The sequence below is a fragment of the Phytophthora infestans genome, genomic scaffold, assembly GCF_000142945.1.
Source record: "Phytophthora infestans T30-4 supercont1.8 genomic scaffold, whole genome shotgun sequence".
Taxonomy (NCBI): Eukaryota; Oomycota; class Peronosporomycetes; order Peronosporales; family Peronosporaceae; genus Phytophthora; species Phytophthora infestans.
In genome coordinates this window covers 541,618-567,874 of record NW_003303751.1, presented here as the reverse complement: position 1 = coordinate 567,874, position 26,257 = coordinate 541,618, and the positions used below count along the sequence as shown (strand labels likewise).

Here is a 26,257-nt window from a genome sequence, read left to right as displayed (position 1 = left end):
ACTTGGCGGCTGGTATCAATAAATTGCTTTCGTTCGCCTTAAGCTTAGCGCGAGGGCATGACAGATGCTGTGTCAGTGTTAAGAGTCCTGGCACTAAGCCAACACCTACGATCTGTACAATGCAACCCATTCAAATTGCCCGTTTCACTCCGATTCCACAGCATTCGTAAGGCTGGAAATCGTCGTTCAACCGCGTAAAGGGCCTCGGCCGCGGTCATACAAGCTATGGTGAGCCTCAAGACTCCATGTTGCTGCAAAAAAGATCGCGTGTGCGAATTGCAGTAGGATATGGGCTAGATTCTGCTCGCTTTTTTGTCGCTGCCAAATAATGAAGTGACCTTGTACAACAGACGTCAATACAAACATTTAACTACTTGAATTGGTACTAGAGAACTTTAGTTTCTGGAATAAACTTTACTGGAATATGGGACCAGTTTTTTGCTCGAGTGATATTCCAAAGGTACACTTTGAAGTTTAGGCAGGTTGCCGTACACTGTGCCATAGCCGTAGAGGCTAGGGTAAGAAACTACAAAATTGAACAGGGGAGAAATGCGATGCCGACGAGAAGGAAGCGCGCTTCCGCATCTTAGCGCTGTACGCGATGGGATATGAAGCCGAAGCCGCCGCGCTGTACGCAGCAGAGTTCATGCATCACCAGGACCTGTCATGGCAACCTTTTTGGGCTTGGATTCGGTGCGCTTGCTTTGTACCAAGGGTCCATCGTCCTTCTTCTGAACGTAAACCTCCACCAAGCGCTCCAGCTCGTTTTCGTCGACAGACTTATGTGGTTCTTGGCCTTCGGTATACATAGGTATAGTCTACACACAACCAGCGAACAAAATTCCGTAGCATAAGTCATACCTGACATGGCTCGCTCCTTTGCGCGCTTCGATCGGTACTCTTTTTTTCAACTTATCAACGTGCTTGCGTACACCGCCAGCAGACAGCTCCTTGCTCAGCGCTGAGCCCAGACGCTCCGTACTTTCGACCCACCGCTCCGGCTTCGAGGCGCTATGAAGCTAGAAGATCCCGTCATCACCAACCACCTCGTTCATGAGCATGCAGTCTGCTTTCACCGAGTACGTGATGCGCTTTTTGCGAGCTTTCTCGCTCTTGTTTACTTGACACAGTCGCTTGAGCAGAGGGTCTCGTCTTCGCCTCCACCACTGCGTACGGGTGGCGCTGCCACAACTTGCAAGACTTGTGGCTCGTCACCGTCCAACTCGACGTCTGACTGCATTATCGTAGTAGTTAGCGACACGTTGTCCGGTGACACCTTCAGAATGAACACGTACTGTAGTCTCTGAAGGTATCCAGGTAAGGAGCTGATTAGCGCGTTTGTCCAATGCTCTGGGGCTTCTGTCGGCTTTTACCTGGAGTCGCGCGGGGTCGTGGCTGGCGCCGAGATTTTGCAGGTTGGTTGACTCCCTTTGCCCAAGGTTGCCGCACGCAATTGGTGCAATATCACCTAGACTGACGTCGAGTTTATCGGGTTATAGGGTTTTACAGGAATCCGCTGAGCTATGGCACTGGAATATCTCGACTCTCCTGTATTCCACTGGAACAAGCTTTTGGTATATACATATGCAAGTTACGTTTTAAGTACGATTTTATTGCAACATTTTATTCCAAGGTGACGATATATTCCAGAAACTAAAGTTCTCTACTGACGTGCGGTGGAGTGGTTGTATTTGAACGGATACATAGGAATTATTGTAAGCAGTAACGTTTTTATTGAAGGGCAAAGATCCATAGATAAGCTCGCTTCAGTTTTGAAATAGCCGGAAATGAATAAGCTTGTGGACAATATTTGATGCTGTAACAAGATCTCCTGTAGTGGGCCACACCATTACGTTAGTAGGTAGATTAATATTACAAAAGTAGGTGCAGTAGCACACGGCTAGCGTGTGCTGAACTGCCGTCATCCTATTTGGTTGATATATGGGGAGCCATACCTATTATCAACCAATAAGGAGTTGACGTGTATTTGAGTGGTCAGGGCAAGCTGCCCTGGACCTAAATAAAAACAGAGTTGATTTTCCTTCAGACTAAGCACTTGGTTTCACTATCGTGGAACTTGTACGCTTCCTCATTGCTACGTGTAAGCTAGTAACGGACACTCTAGGCCCATTACACCTCGTAGCACTATGTAGTCCTTCCCATGACCAAGTTCACAATGAGCCAGGGTCAGACGTCTGAAGCTTCAGGGCCAACCCTGGAGCATGCTAGTTTCCCTCATCTCACTCGTGTCGAGTGGGAAGCCTTTTACCGCCTTGCAACGGTGTCCGATGAGGCTGTTGTCGCGTCGCTGCTAAGCTCAGCGACTCCCGATCAACATTGTCAAGCAGCCCAAGAGTTCATAGAACGCGAGCTCGCCGACGCGAATCGGCGAGCGACAACTCCCCCACGTTCCTCGAAGAATGACATCGTCAAGTTGGAGACGCCAACCTACTCCGGTGAAGGAGCGAATCGCCTTCCGTTGAATCGCTGGTTTCGCGAAATCGACATCGCTATCGCTTCGAGGATGATCGAGGCGCAAGGAGCGAAAGTTAACTTCTTACTTTCCCGACTGGCCGGGAAAGCCAAGGCGGGGGCGCTCGGCAAACTGGTCGTCAACAACGATGCGTTCTCCACCCTGGAGGCCCTCCATAGTGATCTTCGTCTCGCCTTCTAGCCTCGACAAGACGTGTTCCGATTGCGCGCAGAGTTCTTAGCTCTGCGACAAGGCAAGATGACCATGCGCGACTACGTCCAGAAGACACGCCACCTCGCCTCCTCCATCATCACCAATCCGATTGACATGGCATCTCAAGTCCACGTCTTCGTGTTCGGCATGCGTGAAGGCATGACGCGATACTGTCTGACTCGAGCGGAACCCTCCTCTCTCGAGGAGGCATTTGCTCTCGCACTTCGTGAAGACTACGTGGTGGCGACGTCGTACCCGTGGGAAATGTCCGCGGAAGCTCCTGAGTCAGCTCCGGAGCCGATGAAGATCGACGCGATTGACGCGTCGAGCAACCGCCGTCGTGCGGCCCCTCGTGAGAATGGTGGTCGTCCCAGTTGATCCATCACTTGCTTCCGCTGTCGGAAGGTTGGACATCGCGCGGCTGAGTGCCGCGCACCCGCGCCAGGGCTCGCGCATACTGTCGACGCATCTCCTACCGCTCAGCCAAACAAAACAGTCAGGGCCAGTACGTGGGGGGCGCCCTACTGTCTGGAATGAACGTCCGGGTCCCTCGGTGGCAACCCAACCTTCTAGCCCTCGTGTGCTACACACACACTTCAATGCCACCACAGCGTCGGGCGACTCAAGACTGATCATCATCAGCCTCCATGTCGCCGGCGCCCGACGTCCACTACGCGCGCTTGTGGACTCAGGAGCGTCAAACAACTTCTTCCGTGAGTCGTGTTTGTCGACGCTACCCAGCGAAATCGCTGTCCGCAATGGTCGCGGACAGGTGGTAGTCAAGCTTGCTGACGGGAAGCCGCGCCACGTCGCTCGGCGCGAGATTACGTTGCCGTACACGCTCGACGGCTTTCGCAGCAATGACGACTTCCTCGTGATTGAGATGAACTACGCGTTTGATTGCATCCTGGGTATCCCGTGGTTGTCACGGTGTCAACCAGAGATTGACTGGTTGGACCGCTCGGCTAAACACCGCAGCGGTTTCGACGTGAGCGAGGTGTTCACCCACCTCCTGGTTGCCTAGAAGGACTGACCCCACGTCACCATCGTGGACCGGTCGTCTACGACGCAGGCTGTACACAGAGTGAGCGAAGGCCCTCTCTGCACGGCTTGCGCAGTGCTATTTCACGAAGACCCTCGCGGCGAGGCGAGGACAAGAACACGATGGCGGTCGAGCAGGGGCTCCCGCAATACGAGCAAGCGGTCGAGCATGGGTTCCCGCAGCGCACAACTGCGGTCGAGCATGGGCTCCCGCAATGCAACACGGCGGTCGAGCAGTCGAGGCTCCCGTCACCCGAGCCGGTGGTCGAGCAGTTGGAGCTCCCGCCGAACGATCACGCGGTCGAGCAGTGCCCCCCGCATGTGACCGGCACAGTCGAGAGTGAGCTCCAGTGCCTAGCGTAAGGTGATACATCGTCCAGCGAGAGCGATTCTTCCTTCTCGAGTACACACTCGAGGCGCCGGGCAAAGAAGTCGAAGCGCCGTCGTTAACGTGGCAGTGACCGCTGCCGCGAGACCAAGTCAAGGCCATCGACGACTTCTTAGCAGGTCACGTTCGTGAGAGTGTCTCTCCACACGCGAGCCCAACGTTCTATGTGAAGAAGGCCACAGGCGGATGGCGCATCGTTCATGCCTTTAACAAGTTGAACGATGCGACCATCCCTGCGCAAACCTCAATTCCCCGGAAGGACGTGGTGCTTGACACCATGTCGGGCAGTGTCGTCTTCAGCGCCATCGACTTGACCGACGAATTCTATCAGATCTTGATGAGACCGAGCGACATTCCGCTGACAACGGTCAGCACCCCCAGCGGTATGCTCTGGGGGTGGCTTGTGATTTCACCAGGCTTGAAAAATGCACCCGCCACGTTCAATCGCATGGTCTCCCATGTGCTGCGTCCGCTTCGAGACTTCGCACCGAGCTACTTCAACGACATCTTCGTGCACAGCCGCACTATGGGTGGTCTCAGCGCGATAGAAGTCCACTTGAAGCACTTAAAACAGGTCTTCCAAGTGATGCGCGAGAACAAGTTGTACGCGAGCCTGAAGAAGTGTATCTTCTGCGCGCCGGAGATTCCGGTGCTGGGCTGCTTCGTGGGCAAGGACGGCGTTCGCGCCGACCCGGAGAAGGTGTCCCATATATGCGCATGACCGACACCAAAGAACCCCACTGAGTTGCGTCAGTGGTTGGGACTAGCGAATTATCTCCACGAGTACACGAAGGATTACGCCGGACTGATCTAGACCCTCTCATCACGCCTGAAGAAAGATGCCACATGGGTCTGGTCACCCGAGCACCAAGCCGCCTTCGACTCAGTGAAGAAGAGCCTTGCTGAGGCGCCGATCCTAGCTCTTTCCGACGACTCACAACCATATCACGTCGTTTGCGACGCGAGCGACTTTGTTATCGGCTGTGCGCTGATGCAGTTTGACTACGAAGGTCGTGAACGAGTCGTGAGCTATCCGTCTCGACAGATGAAGCCAGCGGAGCGCAATGATCCTGTCCACGACAAGGAGCTTCTCGCGATGCGCTACGCTCTGATCAAACTCAGAGTGTACTTACTCGGCGAGCAAACCTTCGCAGTGTATACCGATCACGCATCGCTGAGGACAGCGATGAAGATCCCTCATCTTTTCCAGCGAATGGCTCGCTCATTGTCGCTCTTCTCCGAGAATAACTTCGTGGTTCACTACAAACCCGGCAAGAACAACATCCTTGCGGATGCTCTGTCTCGTCGTCCAGATTACGACCAAAGCGATTCGCTGGGTCGACAGCCGCTGCATGATGAAGACAGCGAAGGCAACTGTGTTATGTGCTTGGCGTCGGGATTGAACCCGACGAGCGTGTCTCCTGAAAACCCACTCCGCGACGAAATCCGGACTGCGTATGAGTTCGATCCGGTCTATTCGAGTATTCAGGAACACCTCCTCTCGCCCAGTGAGAAGCCACTGAGTGCTTTGGCCAGCTCCACACGCCATCAGATCGATAGGTACCGGATTTAAGACGGGCTGTTAACGTACAGCATCGATCGCTTCGATGCTTCGAGTGAAGTGGTCCCCAACGACCCTGACTTGCGCTCACGGATCGTCTATGAGCTCCACGATATCCCGCTTGGCGCTCACTTGGGCCGTGAGAAGACATTCGCCGCGGTGTCGCGCGACTTTTTGTGGTTCCACATGTATAAGCGGGTGCGCAAGTGGGTGAGGACCTGCGAGATCTGCCAACGCGTGAAACCGTCCGCGTCGTCGCAGGCTCCCCTGCGTCCCTTACCTGGGGCCATCGAGGCATGGCGCTTGGTGTCAATGAACTTCATCTTTAGCCTTCCACCCGACTCCGCCGGGCAGTCCGATGTCCTGGTATTCGTCGACAGGTTTAGCAAGATCGAGCTATCAGGGACAAAGCTGCTGATGTCGACGGCTGCTCATCCGGAGACGGATGGCCAAACTGAGCGAGTTAATCGCGTCCTTGAAGACGTACTTCGCAGTTACGCGACGTCGTTCACGAGCTGGAGCTCGTTCCTTCCCCTTGCTGAGTTCGCGCTGACAACGCGGATCACGCGTCGTCTGGCCTGACTCCTTTCTTCGTCAACAACGCTCGGCACCCTCGTGTTCCAGCTCTCCTCGCCGTGGGCCGTCCCACGGCCGTGTGGCTCCACTCTGGGTGGTGGTGAAAGTGGCGACAACCATTTTGTGACGACCCCGGTTTCGAACCAACAATCGGTTACCATACCGGTTGCCAACAAGCCTTCTGCGCCAACACCGGTAATGGATCCTCAACCGGTTGCCATACCGGTTGCCGACTCCTCCTCGAGTGCAGCCTCACCTTCAGCGAGTGACACACGCACAGGCCAGGAAGGCCCTGACGACACCCCGCGACGCGGTGTCCCCTCTCGCCTCGTGGATGAATCGTGCCCTGATCAGTCCTGGCACCGCTAACGTGGTGTCTCCATCAGCGAACTACGCGCCAAAGCAACCGGCACGCCCGGCTGACAACACCGCTGTCTCGGACTTCCTCCGCCAGCGCCAAGCAGCCACTCTTTACGTCCGCGACGCGCTGCAGACGGCGGTCGACAAGCAGAAGGAAAACGCGGACAAGCGCGGCCGCAAACACACAGTAAAGTTCGCGACAGGAGATCGTGTGTTCCTGTCGACTTCAGGAATCAGGGACTCTGTCGTAACCAACCTCGGCGCGAGTAAACTCGCACCGCGCTTTATTGGGCCATTTACGGTGACTAAGGTTATTGGCAAGGCTTACACGCTGGATATCCCTACGTCGCTGCGGCTACATCCGACGTTCTACGTCGGACGACTCAAGATATACCTGTCCGCTACGATTCCTGCTTCGACTCAGCCTCCGGAGCCGCCGGCGCATATAGCGGCCGCCTCGCCCGACGTGCGCGCCGAGCCATCGCGCCATTCACATCAGGCGCCTGCTCCCCCGTCCCGCTCTGCCGACGACCATGAACCGCGCGTTCAAGAAGCATCGCGCGCGCTAAGAGCTCCCGATTCGACTGCCGAGTCTCAGTCGCAGTCCTCACGGCATTTTCAGCAGCGTGCTGAGCCTCCTCCGCCTCCTGGTACGCCGTCCAGAATCTCCCCGCGAGAACTTCCTCGCGGCTCCCATCCAGAACGTCAGTTGTATCAGCGGGATGGTCCCCCGCCGAATGTCGACTCAGCTGGCGAGATCCGCTGGATAGTCGAGAAGATTGTCGATCATGAAGACCCGCCCCGTCGGTCGGGGCAGCACCATGCGTCCACCAGTCGCACGGCTCCCGCCGCGGGCCGCTATAGGGTACGATGGCTTGTCTTTCCGGCGGACCAAGATACGTGGGAGCCTCGCGCGAATCTCCTTCTCGATGTCCCGGATGTGATCCAAGAGTACGACTCCAGTCTTACTGCGCCGGATAGCGCCGCGAATAATCACGCGGCGATCGAGAACGAGATCTCCAATCTGCGCGACCACGCGAACGCGATCGAGAACGACACTGCTGGCGATCGCGCAAGGACCCGAGTTCTCGTAATCCCAACGGAGCGGCGGAGATGCGCTTCGTCGAGATGAGTGTCGGCGCGAGCCGGCGCGACTAGTGGCGCTGGCCATTCGGACATCGAGCGACGGTAACGTTGGATCCAGGCGTTCTCGCGATCACTGAGCGGATGCTCGGCGACACGGGCTCACCACTCGTCCGTAGTCGGGCGAGACGACACGCACCTCCTGCAGCCTTCAGCAACTCGCACGTAGCAGATAGGGTCGTCGGCGTTCCAAGCGCTATCGCAGATTCGTACACGCAGCTCGCTCAAGGAATGCCCCCCGATGATTTCTTCTCGGTATGCGATCCAGTTGGCGAGAATCTCTTCCTGCTCTCGCGTCCGGTTTCATCGCCGGATGAAGGCGCACCACGACTCCTGCAGCGCGCTGTGGTCGACGCCGTCCACCGGCTACTGGCGCACGTAAACGCCGGAAGAGGTCCTTCATCTCGTCCAGAGGCTCCGGATCTTGCGCTCCGGAGATGTCATACAGCGGCCAGGATCTCAGCGCTTCGTCCATCACGTGGGTGCCTCGTGCCGCTGTCGTCGCGCTCCTCAGCGACGTCGCCGTCGCTGAAATCTGCTGCTGCTGCTGTTCCATCGTCCGCACCTGTTATCGGCTTGCAAGTCGTGCTATACTTCTCCTGCGTGGCACAGGATCTGTGTCGTCTCCGCTTTGTTCGTTCCTGTTGGCCACGTTTTTCTTCTCGTTTCTCTTTTGATTGATTTGTTCTCCGCCCGTCGCTTATGTTGCGTAAGTGCAACTTTAAGAGGGGCGGGGTGATTTAGTGGGCCACACCATTACATAAGTAGGTAGATTTATATTACAAAAGTAGGTGCAGTAGCACACGGCTAGCGTGTGCTGAACTGCCGTCATCCTATTTGGTTGATATATGGGGAGCCATACCTATTATCAGCCAATAAGGAGCTGACGTGTATTTGAGTGGTCAGGGCAAGCTGCCCTGGACCTAAATAAAAACAGAGTTGATTTTCCTTCAGACTAAGCACTTGGTTTCACTATCGTGGAACTTGCACGCTTCCTCATTGCTACGTGTAAGCTAGTAACGGACACTCAAGGCCCCTTACAGTTCCGCTGTTAGCTTGATCTTACTCCAGGTGCGCAGACGTTTATAAGCGATCCAGCAGTTATTCTCTTCACCCGCTCAGACTTTTAAGTTGGTCCTGTTTCTTATAGAGATAACCTTTTTTCTTCAAAGGTGCCTTGTTGGGCAAGCCACACTATACATCATGGCTTTGCTAAATCGCTATGGGGCTGGTTAGGCTGGCTGGTTGTAGTTCTCGGTCGCAAGTGCACAATTCAAATAGGGGTAGGGGTGCCAAATTACTGGTTCTGTAGGGTTCCCTTTACAAAGTGAGCAATGTCAGCGCTACCCCCCCCCCTCCTTGAAGTGGTCCTCTCCGCCAGAATTGATTTAACTGCTAGAAGATCTCCAGACGGCACGTATACCACCAAAAATTCGCCACCCAAGCACAACAAACGCAAGCGCTCCACTGGGAAGGAAACTGCTGTGCTTGAGTGGAGCGAGGGGATGGTGCAAGATCTGATGCATCAGCGCTATGACAAGCTATCGCATCAATTTGGCAGCACAAAAAACAACGCCAGCATCGGAGAGGCGGAAGTGCTGCTAGGTCTTCACAGCCAAAAGAATAGAAGCTAGAGGTGGTGGCATAATTGAAAGCTCTACGGTACTGAGAACTGTACCAAGAAAACCCGAGAGCTACATTCCGTTGGTGGCTCTCGAGGTTTTACACACCTACCCGCGACCTATCTGAAAATCAGCGATATTTTAACCTAACCTGTAAACAAGAACTTGACCGAGAACCAGTACCAGCTAGCCTAACCAGCCCCTAAGGTGTTTATCAGTGACTGCTTGTCTCTCTTTCATTTGTAGTGGCTGCGTTGGCATTGTCCTTTAGATAATATCTAGCTATTCTAGTATAGCGATCTATTCAAACTCTCCATTCAAGGCCATTCTAGTACCATTCAACGATCCGTTTTGGGCAGAGATGCTATGATAGTTGGTCAGCGCACTGTACGCCTGCCTTTGCATCGTTAGGTCACGGTTGACAATTGCTTATATCCATGTAGCAGACTGCAGAGTCGTCGTAAAAGAATCCAATTTGCACTTTGAGCTGCGACAAGCGCTTCTCCCGTAATTTCAGCCATTGTTAGGAAAGCCAGGCCGCGTTAGAGCACACGATTACGAATCCAATGACGGCGGTGGTGTTTGAGCGGAGAAGGGGAAGTATCCAGCTTCTTTCCGTCCTTATACGTTTGCGTGAATCTGGTTCGCACGATAAATTTATAGATCATCTTGGTCCAGCAATTGCCAAGTGCTAGTGGTGGCGGTTTGCGCGACGAAGCGATCATTACGATGCGGTGTTGGGCGCAGGGATCGTTTTGAAGAAGCCGAAGGTGCAAACGCTTCATGCCCTGTGTGAAGTTCGTTTTTTAAACCTCAAAATCACTCAGCAGTGATGCAAAATCTAATCAATAAAATTCTTCTTTGAATCTTTGAACGGGCTAAAGCTTAAGCTTCGTCTTCGTATTTTGTAACTGTCTTTGGTTTACTATGTCGATAGTAGGATACTTACGCCATGAGCAATCCAAACCATGGAACGTGCACGAAATTGGTTCGGTCGTAAATTACCCAGATTTGCGTGCCAAAATTACGAAACGCATTGGTTTTTGGTAAGATATTTTTATTCCCCGGATCTGAACCTTGGAATGGGGTTTAAAGTTTCAGTCGCTACCGGTCCTGGAGCTACTGAGACCTTTGAAGCCTGCACAGGAAGATTGCACCCCCTCTTCAAAAGCCGCGTCTTTTTTAAGATACTTCAAAGGGTCTGAGCGCTCAGTTCATCTAGCAGCCAGCTAATCACCTCCGACTTCAGCTCACTCGCTTCTGTGCATCGCTTCAATAAGTGTCCGCGGTTTAAAAACAGCGATATGCTCAAACCTTCACTCTAGTTCCTTGTCAGCATCAGTGTTTCACGTGCTTGTCATTCCGCCAACCCGATTTGACTTGTCTACAGACCTGTACAAATAGACCTGAACTGGCGATTTGTTCATCAGAAGGAACAAAATTGATTAGTGCTAAAGGTTGTAGCCACTTTGGTTACGAGCCAGCTCCAACTCTTGCAACGCAACGGCCACCTTCCGGGGTTAACAGGGTATGGAGTTTGGAGACAGTGATTTGACACTGGCACAGGAAGAGGTGCGAGTTCAGTTAACAGGTCAGAGTACAGCGACATCGAGATAGGATGTTGAGGCAGTGAGACGAGGAGAATACATGACAGCACCATACACTTCACCGAACACAAACATAGGTGTTGTGATTCCTGGCAGCGGGGCTATCGTAGCTTTAGCATCAGAGGAGGACGTTCGACTCAAAGAGTCTCTAACAGTAAGTTCTTATCCAAAGGAACTTACAGCTCAAGACCAGGGCTCAAAGTTTATACCTTAATTTTTTTGCTCCAAAAACAGAAGTTTTTTTTTTTACTATTATTGCGGCTAAGCCGCCTAGGGGTACTTGTATCTGCTTAACTATATATCATAGCTAAACGTAATCAATGCATAACGTGTGGCTTTCAGCCAACGTACTGAGATACCTCTTTAGCTCTCCAACTTATGTACTGAGAGCCTGTTAGATCTCCAACTTACGTACTGAGAGCTTGTTAACTCTCCAGACACTCCGTACTCCTGTGTGTGCCACACCATGTAACCCTGTTACACTTTCCCTCACTAAAAGGAGAGCATTCCGTTCTCGAAACTTTCCTCATCGAGGTCACGTCTTGTCAAGACGACGGAGGTCACTAGACCTCACCTCTGCGTTCTACGGTTCCGCGAGCTCACAAACGCTTTCGCATCCTTGATGCCTGGCACTTCGACTCCGACTCACGGTCCAACGTCTTCAGCGCGTCGCGCCGCCCCTGCCCCGACGGTCCCTGACTCACGTCTGCGCTCCGCAACAGCTCCAAGAGCATTTTCGTCGCTTTCCGTGGAGGAGTACCACCAAGAGTATCACTCGACACGGTCAAAGATCCATGCGCCGTCAACATGAAGAGAACAAAACTCAAAGCTCGTCAGAGCCGCGGGTGCCGCCCAGAGGGGAGCGATGTTCTGCTCTCGGAACTTGAAGAGGGCCACGTCGACTACGACGAGCCCATAGGTAGCAAGGCCCACTCCAACCCAACCTCTCCGAGGTCGCACACTGGTGCCGCGTCCTCTCCAGCAGCCTCTGTGAGGTCTAATCGCTCGGAGGCGCGATCTTTAACAGGACGAGACCCACGGACACCGCATCCGTTCTCTGAACGCTCGAATCCAATTCACGCGCTGCGCGTTGCGCCACCGCTATCGTCGAGGTACGACGAGGAAGATCGATACGATCACAACGTCATTACGAATGCCCTGGACGCGGCCCAAGACCGTCAGCTGTCATATGAGCGAGCAGCGCTCACAGTCGTTCCGACCTGTGATCCGACCACTTGTTCCCACGTCACACCGTGACTACGGCTTGTAGACGCGGAACCCTGTCGAAGCGGCCCGCCCCGCGGCGCAGTAGCCACTGAACACGTACACGTGTGGACCTGCGGCCTCGACTGCTGATGAGCAAGTGCACCTGCACCGGTTCCGTGAGCGATATTTGACTCCACAAGTCACAACGCCTCGGGAGTAATAGGAACACCTGCAAATGCTGCTCAACCGCCAGTCAGTTCCCTCCATGCGAACCATTCCGGTTGTTCTTAGCGATGGGAAATCCCAGCGTGCTTATGAAGCACAATTTCGAAGCTGGGTGGTAGAGAGATCTCGACAGCTCCCCTCATACAATGCTCTTCGAGCAAGTCTCTCTGAAACCGATATTCGTCTTGAGAGACGTTTGCGCTTAGACTTCGCTAAGTCGAAAGCACACCGGCAAACCCTGGGATCCCGTCCCCATCACCGGAAGGCGTCACCGCCTCCCAGTCTTGCTGCGAGCGCAGCTCATTCCTACGAGCCGGCTGCTACAGTCACTGGTCGGAGCTTGAGCTCAGCCACCGACTTGTCATCCCCGCGTTCTAGCGGCGGAAAGCGCTCGGCGCCTGACGACGCGGTCGTACGCCGTAGCGGCGGGGCAGTGGATGTGCCCGATCAAAAGCATCGACGACGTCAGGACAGTCCTGCCGGAGGACAACCTCAAACTCCCAAGCGTTTTGTGAGTGAGGATAACCCCTCCATTTTGACAAGATACTGCGTACCACCCTGGCGCCTGCGCCTCGTCACCAGGCGTTCCACATGGAAGTGGGGCTCGCCGTGTTAGCCGCGCAGAGCAGGAGGAGGCTGAGCCTCAGCTGGACTATCGCGTCGCGAGTCGCAGCGACCTGTTCGCGCTGGAGGAGCGTGTGGGCTCTCTGAATCGGTATCTGCATGATACGACTGACTCCCAGAGTCGCCTTGCAGATGGTCGCGATGAGGTGAACCACCGTGTGGACTTGTTTGAGCAGCCACAGTCGTTTCAGAACCGAGCCGAGGACCTAGAGCGTCAAGTCGAACAGCTGCGAAGTCAGATCGACCTGCTGTTGCGTCTTGTGGCCCCGCCACCTGCTGTCGTTCAGCCTGCCGTGGTTCGGCCTCCCGCGGTTGCGCAGCCTGTTGTGGCCCAGCCACCGTTGGCGCCAACGCCTCCGCGCTTATCTGAGCAGGGTCCTGATACGGCTTGAGCAAGCCAACGTAGAAGTCTGGATGCGTGCGCATCTTCTTCGGAAGGTTAAGCGTATACGCTAGGCCCTTCTTGGCCACGACCTTGAACGGTCCTATGAGCCGTGGTCTCAATTTTGCCTTAAAGACTGCAGACACTGCATGAGTAGGTAGTTTTTTTGCGTTTAATAGCACTTGGTCTCCGCCTCAAACCTTTCTTCATTGCGTCTGCCCTTGGTATCCGCATGTTCTTTTTTGCGTGTCTTGGCTTTCAGCCATAGCGTCGCGTACTTGACGCATTACGCTCAGTCTCCAAGAGACAAAGTTATTGACTTGCTTACGAGCCGCAACAGGGCTGACATCAGCTAGCCGCTCGGCTATCCCACCTCCCTCAAGCCCCGAGCGCCTGCGTGGCGGCGTCAGTAAGACGCGAGGGTTCACCAAGCCGTTTACATATAACGGAGTGTAGCCTGTCGAGGCGTGCACTGCATTATTTATTGCAAGCTCAGCGATTGGGAGCATCTGGCTCCAGCGTTTTGGCGCCTCAACGAATACGCTTCTGAGGATATCATCCACAACGCGATTCACGCGTTCGGATTGACCGTCGGTCTGCGGATGGTCCGCTGTGGACATGTCCAAACGAGTGCCGAGCACTCTGAAGAGGGATGTCCAGAACTTCGCGGTGAAGCGCCGGTCTCGATCCGAGACAATTGCCTCAGGCAAGCCATGTTGGCGAAATACTCGGGCTAAAAACAGCAAAGCTGTACCCTCACCATCCACGGTGTCCGGCACCGCCTCTAAATGAGCCATCTTGCTCAATCGGTCTACAAAGAACTATATACCCGTGTTTCCCGCTTTATCCTTGGGAAGGCCAAACACAAAGTCCATACTCATGGTCTGCTAACATCCCTTGGGGACAGGCAGTTCGCCAATGGCACTGCCGTGCTTGACACGTCTCACACGTACGTAAATAGGTACCGACCCACTTATACATCTTGGTCCAACCAGTACATCGAGCACCGAGCCATAGGTCTTCTCCCGACCTAAGTGCCCGCTCACGGGCGTGTCATGAACCTCATAGAGCATTCGATACTTCAGGTCCTCATCATAAGGAACGACTACACGAGGGTTATCCTCAGCGTCGGTGCTGTAGTACAGCAGGCCATCGAGCGAGTATCAATGCAACCTCGCACGTAAGCGCCCAGACAATTCATTGTCAGAGTCTTTAAACTCTTCGCTTCCACGAGCCCGTAGCAGCGCTACGCACATGTCGTCTTGTGCAAACGCTCCGCGTATCAAGTCGACGTCACTGTCGTGACATGAGCTAACTCGTAGTCCGGCCTGCGCGAGCGCGCATCGGCCACTACATTAAGCCGCTTCGGCTTGTACTTCACCTCGAAGTTATGCTCGGCAAAGATGAAAACCCATCTTGCCATTCTCTGAGAGAGATGATGCGACTGTGTCGGAGTGCGTAACGACGCATGATCAGTAAAAATCACAAAAGGCTTAGAGCCTAGCAGGTGTGCCCTGAATTTGACTAACACATACTTCATTGCTAGTACCTCTTTGTCATAAACTAGATAGTTCTTCTCTGCAGCTTTGAGCTGGCGAGACTCAAACGCAATCACGCATTCACGCCCTTCAGCGTCTGCTTGTAGTAAAGCACAACCGATCGCAAAATCGGTGGCGTCACAGACGACGCTAAACGGACGATCCGGGTCCGGTAGCGCAAGAATTGGAGCCTAGAGGAGGCTCTCCTTCATAGCCTCAATGGCCCCGTCGTGCACGACGCTCCAGCACCAAAATGCGTACTTCTTAAGGAGATCTGATAATGACCGAACCATCTCCGCGTAGTTCGCGCTGTACTTGTGCAAGTAATCGGCTAAGCCTAGCCACTTGCGTAAGTCTTTTTGGCTCTTGGGAACCGGCCAGTCCACAATTGTCTTGACTTTGGCAGGATCCGCCCGTAAGACACGCTTCACAATGAAGCACCCGAGGAAAGATATCTGCTCCGCGCCAAAGACGCACTTGTCTAAGCTGGCATACCTTATTCCTTATGTTGGCGACATTCATATTCTTGACGTGGTCCAGCTTTTCTGCCAGCATAAAAGATACCTTCATAGAAAAACTATATAACATGTTCAAAATGATATTCGTCGTAAAGCACATAAAGCGCGACGACACGAAATTTAAATCAATTTGATTGGCTGCTGGATTTGTCGCTAATGACCAAGTGTCGCCAATCACATAAGGAATACGGTACAACTTATTTGTGCGCATGCACTCGAGCACCGTTCTCAAGTGGTCAATGTGGTTCTCTACGTCTGGCTTTCTGTAACGGGGTTACATGGTGTGGAACACACAGGGGTACGAAGTACCCGGAGAGTTAACAAACTCTCAGTACATAAGTTGGAGAGCTAAAAAGGTATCTCAGTACGTTGGCTGAAAGCCACACGTTATGCATTGATTAGGTTTAACTTTGCTAGATAGTTAAGCAGATACATCTACCCCTAAGGCGGCTTGGCCGCAATAATAGTAAATTAAACACTTCTAGTTTTGAAGCATAAAGTTAAGGTATAAACGTTGAGCCCTGGTCTTGGGCTGTAAGTGTCCTTTGGATAAGGAACTTAGTATTAGGGACTCTTTGCGTCGAACGTCTTCCTCTAACGCTAAAGCTACGGCAGACCCGCTGCACTTGGTAGCACTTGTAGTCAATCCCGCTCCTGATTCAGTTGACTATATCCTCTACGAAGATGGAACACCCCGTGTTCGCGAATTTTGCCCCGGCGCAGCAGTACGCGCTTACTAAGCTTATGCCCTTGCTTGCCTGGAGGGCGTGGCTCATCTTGCATCGCAGGGTCCAGAGGCGATTACCGCCTGGCTGGAAGTGTCTCTAGCTACGAGAACGCGCTCTTGGAGCACGTCCAAGAGAAGATGAGCGCCGCGACGGCGGCGGCGTCGATGACGCGTGAAGCGTCTATGATACTGAAACCGCTCATGGGGAGCGTAAGACCTTCGAGGGGAAGGATGGAGAAAATCTCCTTCTCTGGACCCGTGAGGTTGAGATGGCTATGGGATCGGCCCTGCTCCAGTCTGAGCATCAGCGCGTGGCGCTGGCTAACCCCAGGATGGAGGTGGCGCTCGCGAATGGGCACTAACATGCGGCACGTCTGTTGACGCTGCATTTTCCACTTGGGATTAGCTGAAGCAACAGCTTTCGCGCGTGTTCGCGCCGCCTAATCAGGCGTACCGTATCCAATCGAAGCTGCTTGCTACCCGCCAGGGTAAGAAGGAGTTAGTGGACTATGTCCAAGAGTTGAGAACTCTTATCGTCGGAATGGCGGCGAGCCCGCTTCCGGAACTGGTCAGCGTGACCGTGTTCATGGAGGGACTTCGTGTGAGAGCAGCTTGAACGGTACGTGTACACCCTGACGCTATCGAAGAGGCGGTGGATGTGGCATTGAATGCCGAGCACAACTTCAGGTCGGCTTGACCTGGTTGGAGCGCTGGTAGCGCATACTCTCCGAGCGGTCCAGACCGGATGGACCTCAGCTATGCGGAAGACGAAGGAGCGGAGCTTTTGCTGCGGAGCAGCGCAAATAATAATAAACGTAATCCACTGAGTGGTACGGAACTGCGTCACAAGCGGATTGAACGTTCCTGGTGCGCTCGATAGCGGATTACGCGCCACTCCGCGCTCGTCCTCACCAGGACCCGGCAGTTGGTCATTGACCTGACCTGCACCGCTCAGCGGATAGCGTGTCGCACCACAGACGCCCTCAGGCAAACAGCAACCTCGTTGCTAACAATGTCTAATATACCAGTGTCCAGCACTACGGCTTCTCACACCTCGTGCTCGCGCCAAAAGCTCTTCTGCTTCCTAGCAGAGGTGGGTTCACGACTCACCAAAACTCCACTAGGAGCAGAGTGCTACGCAGCCAGCGTTTTCGACTTACAGTCGATCCCTTGCTCATGGCGTTCCAGCCATGCCATGCCAAGGATGAGATCATACCTCGCATCCGGTCTAAAAAGACCAACCAGCGTTCCACGCTATCGAAGTTCTCAAACGTCACTTCAAGGTCGACAGAGACCTTCGACACAGCTACTAGAGTCCCCGTCGCGAGACGGACAGAGATCGTATCTCTCGTGGGCGCTTTCAGTGCCTCCGCAAACAGCTGACATCCTGAGCGATGGGAGTAGTTGCCCGAGGCTCCCGGGTCACTCAAGATTCTTTATGGCTTTGCAAAGCCCTTCACGTTCGCTTGAACGACCAGCAAGCCCGGTTTGCACACACTCTTCTCGTATAAAGAGCTCAGCTCTCTTCGGGGCTGAGATCCGTTGCCATCTACCTCCTCGAAGCGCAACATAACTCAGTTCTTTTTCAGTAGGCTGCCCCGCGCCTACTGGGAGCTGCCGTTTCCCGGCGATGACCCGGAGGGTTGGCTCACCGGAGCCTCGCGCTTTTTGCGAAGTGGGCAATAGGTCTTCAAGTGCTTAGTGCTATTGCACACAAAGCATCGGCGGATGCCGGCGCGCTGCTCCGCAGCCAAAAGCTCCGCTCCTTCGTCTTCCGCATAGCTGAGGTCCATCGGCTCTGGACCGCTCGGAGAGTATGCGCTACCAGCGCTCCAACCAGGTCAAACCGACCTGAAGTTGTGCTCGGCATTCAATGCCACATCCACCGCCTCTTCGAAAGAGTCAGGGTGTACACGTACCGTTCAGCTGCTCTCACACGAAGTCCCTCCATGAACACGGTCACGCTGACCAGTTCCGGAAGCGGGTTCGCCGCCATTTCGACGATAAGAGTTCTCAACTCTTGGACATAGTCCACTAACTCCTTCTTACCCTGGCGGGTAGCAAGCAGCTTCGACCGGATACGGTACGCCTGATTAGGCGGCGCGAGCACGGGCGAAAACGGTTGCTTCAGCTGATCCCAAGTAGAAAATGCAGCGTCAACAGACGTGCTGCATGTAACCGGCTAGGTATTTACATCGTTACTTGCTTACACTATAGTGTTGAGGAAACTCGCAATAGAGCGACTGAGTCTTAGGTTTAAGGAAAAATCAACTCTGACTTTATTTTAGGACCAAGGCCACAGCCCTGGCCACTCAAATACACGTCATAGTCCAATTGGCTAATAATGGGTCTGGCTCTTCATATATCAGCCAATGGCATGACAGCATTTCAGCACACGCTAAAGTCGTGTGGTGATGCACCAACTTATGTAAAGAAATCTAGCTACTTATGTAATGGAGGGGCCCATTACATTACCCCCCTCTTAAAGTTGCACTTACGCAACATAAGCGCTGATTAAGAACATTGGAGAAGACTTCTGGAACAGCGGAGATAGCGGCGACACTCGCGACATCAAGCCACTGGCGTATCAATGAGAGACACCACGCTCCGCAGCGAGCGTGCAGCGCGAGAAGCCATCTCTGACAACAGCTTGGAGGCCACCGGCGTTGGCGCTGGTGTCGACACACGTGGGCTTCGAGGACCCAGGTGAGGTTCTGGTGGAGTGGAGCTTGGACCTTTGGAATTGTTCTGAGGCGCACCTATATCTCTGCGACGTCGTGTCCGAGTGGGTAATGGAGCATGCTCACGCGCAGTACGCGTGAGTTCGATTCCCACGGAGATCAAACTCCGCGACAAGTGCACGAGCAAGTGTTTTTGCAAGGAAACGCTGGCACGATGATCACCACAGACGCAAAGACTGAGCCTTCCTTGTGGTTGGGGATACGCTCATCGTGGAACGTCCACGATGTTCTAGCAGACACGAGGATCACGAAGACAGCGCACGGGGTACTTGAGACCGCGAATACGGGGACGACAACCACTTCACTCAGCTGACTGAGCGACGATGTGCGACTGCACAGCGTATGGAGAAGTAACCTGTAGACCCAGGCGACGGCGACGCTGGAATATAGGTGACCTGCGAGCCTAAGTTTCACTCGTCGTCGTAACCTCGCGTCACCTACGCACGCACTCACTCGCTCACTCTGACTCACTCACTCACTTGTTCACTCGGCTCAATCACCGAGTGGCTCAGCGGTACAGTGCCGACCTCTCGTGTAGCTAGTCACCGATTCGATCCCGGCGTCGACTCCAGTTTTCCTCTTAATCATCACGGCGAGCGCCTCCGTGTACCCGCGGTGGCTGCTCGCCTTCTTCACCGCGGGTATCAACACCCAGCTCACTCACGCTTCGGAACGTGAGTGTCTTCTCGTATTCGTTCACGATGTCGGAAACGTCTTCCAGCAAGCGACTGCGCTGCTCCCAAGTATCTTCACCTGGGAAGAGCCCCAGCCAACGCACGCGATAGTGTTGTTCCTTGTCCCACAGGGCGCTACCCTGTGGAAACGGTTCAGTGTGACCGTCACGGGTACCATGACACTGGCGAAGATCGTGGTCGACGATTCGCTCAACGGTCCAAAGCTGAGCGCCCGAAGAATCTATCAAAGGAGGAGAACCATCTCGATGGAAAGTCGCCGCGTCACCCGAGGACGAATCAGCGTCCGGGATCTCGGACGGATTGTATTTCTTTAAACGTCCGACGTAGAACGTCGGATGTAGCCGTAGAGTGGACGAAATGTCCAGAGTATTAGCGTCACCAATGGTCTTGATCACCGCAAACAGCCCAATAAAGCGCGGCGCGAGTTTGATCGCAGAGTTTCAGATACCTTCAGTCGACAGGAGCACTCGTTCGCCTGGGCCGTGTTTTTGCGGTCAGTCTTATCAGCCGATTCCTTCTGCTTGTCCACTGCGTTCTGCAGTGCGTCTCGAACATAGCGGGTGACCGCTTAGCGCGGTAGTACAAAGTCGGAGACGACTGCGGAGTCGATTGGTCGCGCCGCATGCTTCGGCGCGTAGTTAGCCGGCGCAAGTGGGCTCGATGCGGAACGTGTCACTGCGTTGACCGACGTGGGAACTGGGGATACACTCGAGATATCATTAGCAACCGTTGTGTGTACCGGTTGGCCCAGTACCGGTGTTGCCGCCGGAGACATCGGAGCTGGCGTAGATGGCTTGTCGGCAGCTTCTTCCTCACCCAGAGCGGAAACACACGGCGCTGTGGGATGGCCCACGGCGAGAAGAGCAGGAACACGCGGGTGTCACGCGTTGTTAATGAAGAAGGATGTCAGCCCAGTCGACGCGTGTATCGCGTTGTTCAGCGCGAGCTCGGCCAGAGGCAGAAACAAGCTCCAGCTGGAGAACGACGTCGCGTAGCTTCGAAGGACGTCTTCGAGGACGCGATTTACGCGCTCCGTCCGGCCGGCCGTTTCCGGATGGGCTGCTGCGAACATCAACAGCTTCGTGCCCAGTAGCTCGAAGAGCTTCGACCAGAAGGCCGACGTGATGCGCGGGTCGCGGTCGGATGCGGTGGATTCAGGAAGACCATGATGGCGGAAGACCGCATCGATGAAGTGCACCGCGGTATTGGTCGCGGTGATCGAATCCTACACCGGAATCAGGTGGACCATCTTGCTGAAGTGGTCTACGAACACCAAGACACCTGAGCGTCCTTTAGCATTGGGTGGGAGCCCGAAAATGAAGTCCATCGACACCGAGCGCCAGGCCTCGGTGGCCACCGGTAGATGCCGCAGGGCAGCTTGCAAAGACGAGGAAGGTTTCACGCGCTGGCGGATTTCGCAGGTGCGCACCCACTTACGTACCCCATTTGTACAGGTGGGGCCAATAAAAGTCGCGTGACACAGCGGCAAACGTCTGCTCGCGACGGAGATGAGCACCCAGCGGGGCATCATGAAACTCATGGATAATCCGTGAGCGCGTTAGGGGCAAAGACACGTGGGGTATCGAAGTTGTCGATGCTGTACGTCAGCAGCTCGTCCTCGAGACGATATCGGTGGATTTTGTTTCGTACAGAGCGGGAAAGGGCTCCCAGTGTATCGGCGTTGGGAGAGCGCAGATGCTCCAGGATACTGGAGCACATCGAGTCATGGTCGTAAGCAGCTCGGATCTCGTCGCGAAGTGGCAGTACCGAGGAGACGCTCCTCAGGTTGACTCCTGATACCTCGCACGTGGCACACTCGTCTACATCGTCTTCATCCAGCAAAGCTTGTCGACCCAATGCACCGCGTGGGTCGTAGTCGGAACGCTGAGACGAAGCGTCGGCGAGAATGCTGTTCTTGCCGGGCTTGTAATAAACCACGAAGCTGTACTCAGAGAAGCGTGAAAGCCAGCGGGTCATCCGCTGGGATAGATGGGGACTCTTCATCGCTGTCCTTAGCGATGTATGGTCGGTGTACACCGCGAAGGTATCCTCACCCAACAAGTACACTCTGAACTTGATCAGATCGTAGCGCATCGCAAGGAGCTCCTTGTCGTGTACAGGGTAGTTGCGCTCCGCCGGCTTCATCTGTCTGGACTGGTAGCTTACGACACGCTCTCAACCTTCTTCATCGAATTGTTCCAGCGCACAGCCGATGCGAAATCGCTCGCGTCGCAGACGACGTGAAAAGGCTTCGAGTTATCCGGGAGCGCGAGGATTAGGGCCTCGGCGAGACTCTTCTTCCCCGAGTTGAAGGCGGCTTGATGTGCGGAAGTCCACGACCACGACACATCTTTCTTCAATAACGAAGAGGGCGGCTGGATCAATCCGGCGTAATTCTTCGTGTACTTGTGGAGATAATTTGCGAGACCCAGCCACTGACGGAATTCAGTAGGATTCTGTGGCGTAGACCACGCACATATCGACGACACTTTCGCGGGGTCGGCGCGGACGCCGTTCTTGCTCACAAAGCAGCAAAGCACCGGAATCTCCGGCGCGCAAAATATGCACTTCTTCAAGTTGGCATACAGCTTGTTTTCGCGTATCACTTGGAAGACGTGCCTCAGATGCTTCAAGTGGACTTCAAGCGCGCTGAGGCCTCCCTCAGCGCGACTGTGTACGAAGATGTCGTCGAAGTAACTCGGTGCGAAATCGCGGGGCGGGCACAGCGCATGGGATACCATGCTGTTGAACGTGGCGGAGCATTCTTCAAGCCACTGGGAGTGCTTACCGCTGTGAGCGGTATATCGCTCAGCCTCATGAGGATTTGGTAGAACCCATCGGTCAAGTCGATGGCGCTGAAGGGCTCACTACCCGACATTGCGTCGAGCACCATGTCCTTCCGAGGAATCGGCGTCTGGGCAGGAACGGTAGCGTCGTTCGGCTTGTTGAAGGCATGGACGATGCGCCACCCACCCGTGGCTTTCTTCACACAGAAGGTCGGACTGGAGTGCGGCGATGTGCTCTCACGCACATGACCCGCCTTGCGGCGGCTCTCGAAGAAGTCTTCGATATCTTGGACCTGATCTCGCGGGAGCGACCACTGCCGCGTCACACCATACTTTGAGCTGGGCACGAGATCGATCTCGTGGCGAATTCCTCGATCAGCTGGTAACTCAGCTGGGATCTCATCCGGAAAGACATCTTCATATTCGCGTGCGTACTCGTAGACTGGATTACCGGTTTCGCGTAGTGCTTCCCAAGATTGCGCTGCGAAGCGCTCCTCGCGGGCCGACTTCGGTTCAGCACTCTTTGGGCGTGAGGGATCGATGTCTTCACGGACTGCATTCACTTCGAGCGACACTGAATCGGCGTCGGTGATCAGGCAGACCTGTTCGATTTCACCGTCCTTGAGGCCGCGAAGGGGAGAGACCTGGAGGTCGAGTGATCGACCCCGCCTCTCGAGGTGAGATTGCAAGCTCGAGTGCTCGTCAGCGACCGGAGGTACTTTCCACATACCCAAGCACGCAGACCGACTCCGTCGGTGAGCTGTCACTTGGTACGGGCTCTCGGCGAGGTGTTAGCCGACGCCGCTTCGACGTCCACTTTCGCCGCCTCGAGTGCGAACTCAATGATGATGAGCCGCTCTCGCTGGACGAGATACCCCCCCCCCTCTAGCGAAGCCCCTGCTCGACCGCTGTAGTGCTCAGCGGGAACGCCAACTGTTCGACCACCGGCTCAATTAACAAGAACCCCTGCTCGACCGCCATCTCGTTCGTTTGCGGGCGACCGTTAGTTGGTCTTCATCCCCGCGTCGCCGCGGGGACTCGTCAGATAACAGCACTGCGCGAGCCGTGCAGAGAGGGCCATCGCTCACTCTGTGCACAACGTGCGTCGTGGATGACCGGTCCACGACGGTGACGTGAGGCCAAACCTTCTGGGCGACCAGGAGGTGCGTGAGCACCTCCTCGTGATCAACCTCGCTCACATCAAAATCACTGCGACGCTTGAACGATCGAGCCAACCAGTCAATCTCTGGTTGATAGCGCGTCAACCACGGCATACCCAGGATGCAGTCAAACGCATAATTCATCTCAATGATGAGGAAGTCGTTGTTGCTTCGGGAACCGTCGAGCGTGTACTGAAGTGTAATATCGCGCCGCGCGACGCGGTGTGATTTCCCATCGGCCAACTTGACAGCGGCCTCCCCTCTACCTTTGCGGACAGTGCTGTCCGACGGGAGTTCCGACAAGCACGACGCGCGGAAGAAGTTGTTGGTCGCTCCTGAATCAAGGAGCGCTCGCAGTGTCGCCGGGCACCGCCGACATGAAGATTGACAATGATCAATCTTGAATCGCTCGGCGTGGTGGTGGCATGAAAGTGTGCATGCAGCACAGGAGGGCTAGGAGGTTGGGTTGCAACCGGGGGACCCGGACCTCCATTCCAGCCAGTAGGGCGCCCCGCACCTACTGACCCTGATCGGTTTTTGGCTGGTCAGAACGCACGGGCTCGGCATCGACATGCGCAAGCACTGGAGCTGGTGCGCGGCACTCCGCCGCACGATGACCAACCTTTCGGCAACGGAAGCAGGTGAGAGGACGACTGTTCCGAGCACCATTCAGACGCGCTACAGGACGCTGGCGATAACTCGTCGCATCGATAGCGTCGATGTCCATGGGCCGGGCGCAGATTTTCGAGCTGAAGCAGGTAGCGCGTGAGCGTATGACGCCGCAACCACGAAGTCCTCGCGTAGGGCGAGGGCAAATGCCTCTTCGAGTGTAGAGGGGTCTGATCTTGTAAGGCAGTAGCGCGTCATGCCTTCGCGCATACCGAACACGAACACATGAACCTGAGAGGCCATATCGATGGGCTTAAACACAATACACGATGCGAGGTGTCGTGTCTTCTGGACGTAGTCGCGCATAGTCATCGTGCCTTGCCGAAAGGGTGAAGAAGTCTGCCCGAATTCGGGATTCATCTTGCGGCGGCTCGAACGCGAGCCGAAGGTCACTCTGGAAGGTATCCAGAGTGGGGAAGGCGCTGGAATCGATGACCAGCTTGCCTAGGGTCCATTCCTTGGCTTTCCCAGACAGCCGCGAAAGGAGGAAGTGGGCCTTCGCGGAAGGCACCTCGATCAACCTCGAGGCGATGGCGATGTTGATCTCTCGAAATTAGCGATTCAGCGGAAGTCGGTCTTCTCCGGCACCGGAGTAGGTGGACGTCTCTAGCTTCACGACGTCATTCGTGGAGATACGCGAGGAGGTTGACACTCGCCGATTCGCATCGGCGAGCTCGCGCTCCATGAATTCTTGAGCCGCAAGGCGCTGCTCGTCGGACGTCACTGAGCGCAGCAGCGACGTGACGACGGCTTCTCTGGACACCGCCGCGAGGCGGTGGAGAGCTTCCCACTCGATCCGAGTGAGATGGAGGAAAGCAGCGTGGTCGAGGTCCTGGCGCATGTCGAACTTGGTCGTTGGAAGGACTACGAAGTGCTACCAGGTGTAACGGGCAAGGTATTTACTCCGTACTTGCTTACACTATAGTGATGAGGAAGCTCGCAATAGGACAACTGAGTCTTAGGTTCAAGGAAAAATCAGCTCTGACTTTATTTTAGGACCAAGGCCACAGCCCTGGCCACTCAAATACACGTCATAGTCCAATTAATGGATCTGGCTCCCCATATATCAGCCAATGGCATGACAGCATTTCAGCACACGACTAGCGTGTGCTGATGCACCTACTCTTGTAAAGGAATCTACCTACTTATGTAATGGAGGGGCCCATTACACCGCACGTTAGTGCCCATTCGCGAGCGTGACCTCCATCCTGGAGTTAGCCAGCGCCACGCGCTGATGCTCAGACTGGAGCAGGGCCGATCCCATGGCCATCTTGACCTCACGGGTCCAGAGAAGGAGATTTTCTCCATTCTTTCCCTCGAAAGTGTTTACGCTCACCATGAGCGGTTTCAGTCTCATAGACGCTTCACGCGTCATTGCCACCGCCGCGCTTGCGGTGCTCATCTTCTCTTGAACGTGCTCCAAGATCGCGTTCCCGTGGCGGGAGAGCGATTCCAGCCTGGCGGTGACCGCCTCTGGACCTTGCGATGCAATATGAGCCACGCCCTCCAGGCAAGTAAGGACATAAGCTTAGTAAGCGCGTACTGCGGCGCCGGGGGAAAATTCGCGAACAAGGGGTGTTCCATCCTCGCAGAGGTTATTCTCAACTAAATCAGGATCGGGATTGACTACAAGTGCTACCAAGTGCAGCGGGGCTGCCGTAGCTTTAGCGTCAGAGGAAGACGCTCGACTCAAAGAGTCCCTAATACTAAGTTCCTTATCCAAAGGACACTTACAGCCCAAGACCAGGGCTCAAAGTTAATACCTTAACTTTTATGCTTCAAAACCAGAAGTGTTTAATTTACTATTATTGCGGCCAAGCCGCCTAGGGGTAAATGTATCTGTTTAACTATCTAGCATATTTAAACCTAATCAAATGTATAACGTGTGGCTTTCAGCCAACGTACGGAGAGACCTTGTTGACTCTCCAACTTATGTACTGATAGTCGGTTAGCTCTCCAGCTTATATAATGAGAGTATGTTAACTCTCCGGGCACTCCGTAC

The 26,257-nt window shown here is 54.6% G+C and overlaps 1 protein-coding gene across 1 annotated transcript; it reads right to left on the bottom strand.

Annotated features, from left to right (window-relative positions):
* Positions 1-644: 644 nt before the first annotated feature.
* Positions 645-1,705, bottom strand: PITG_06250 (uncharacterized protein; the record flags this gene model as incomplete). Its single annotated transcript, XM_002998363.1, has 4 exons — positions 645-818; positions 933-1,011; positions 1,040-1,234; positions 1,668-1,705. The coding sequence occupies 4 exons, from the start codon at positions 1,703-1,705 to the stop codon at positions 645-647; spliced, it is 486 nt and encodes a 161-aa protein (XP_002998409.1).
* Positions 1,706-26,257: the final 24,552 nt, after the last annotated feature.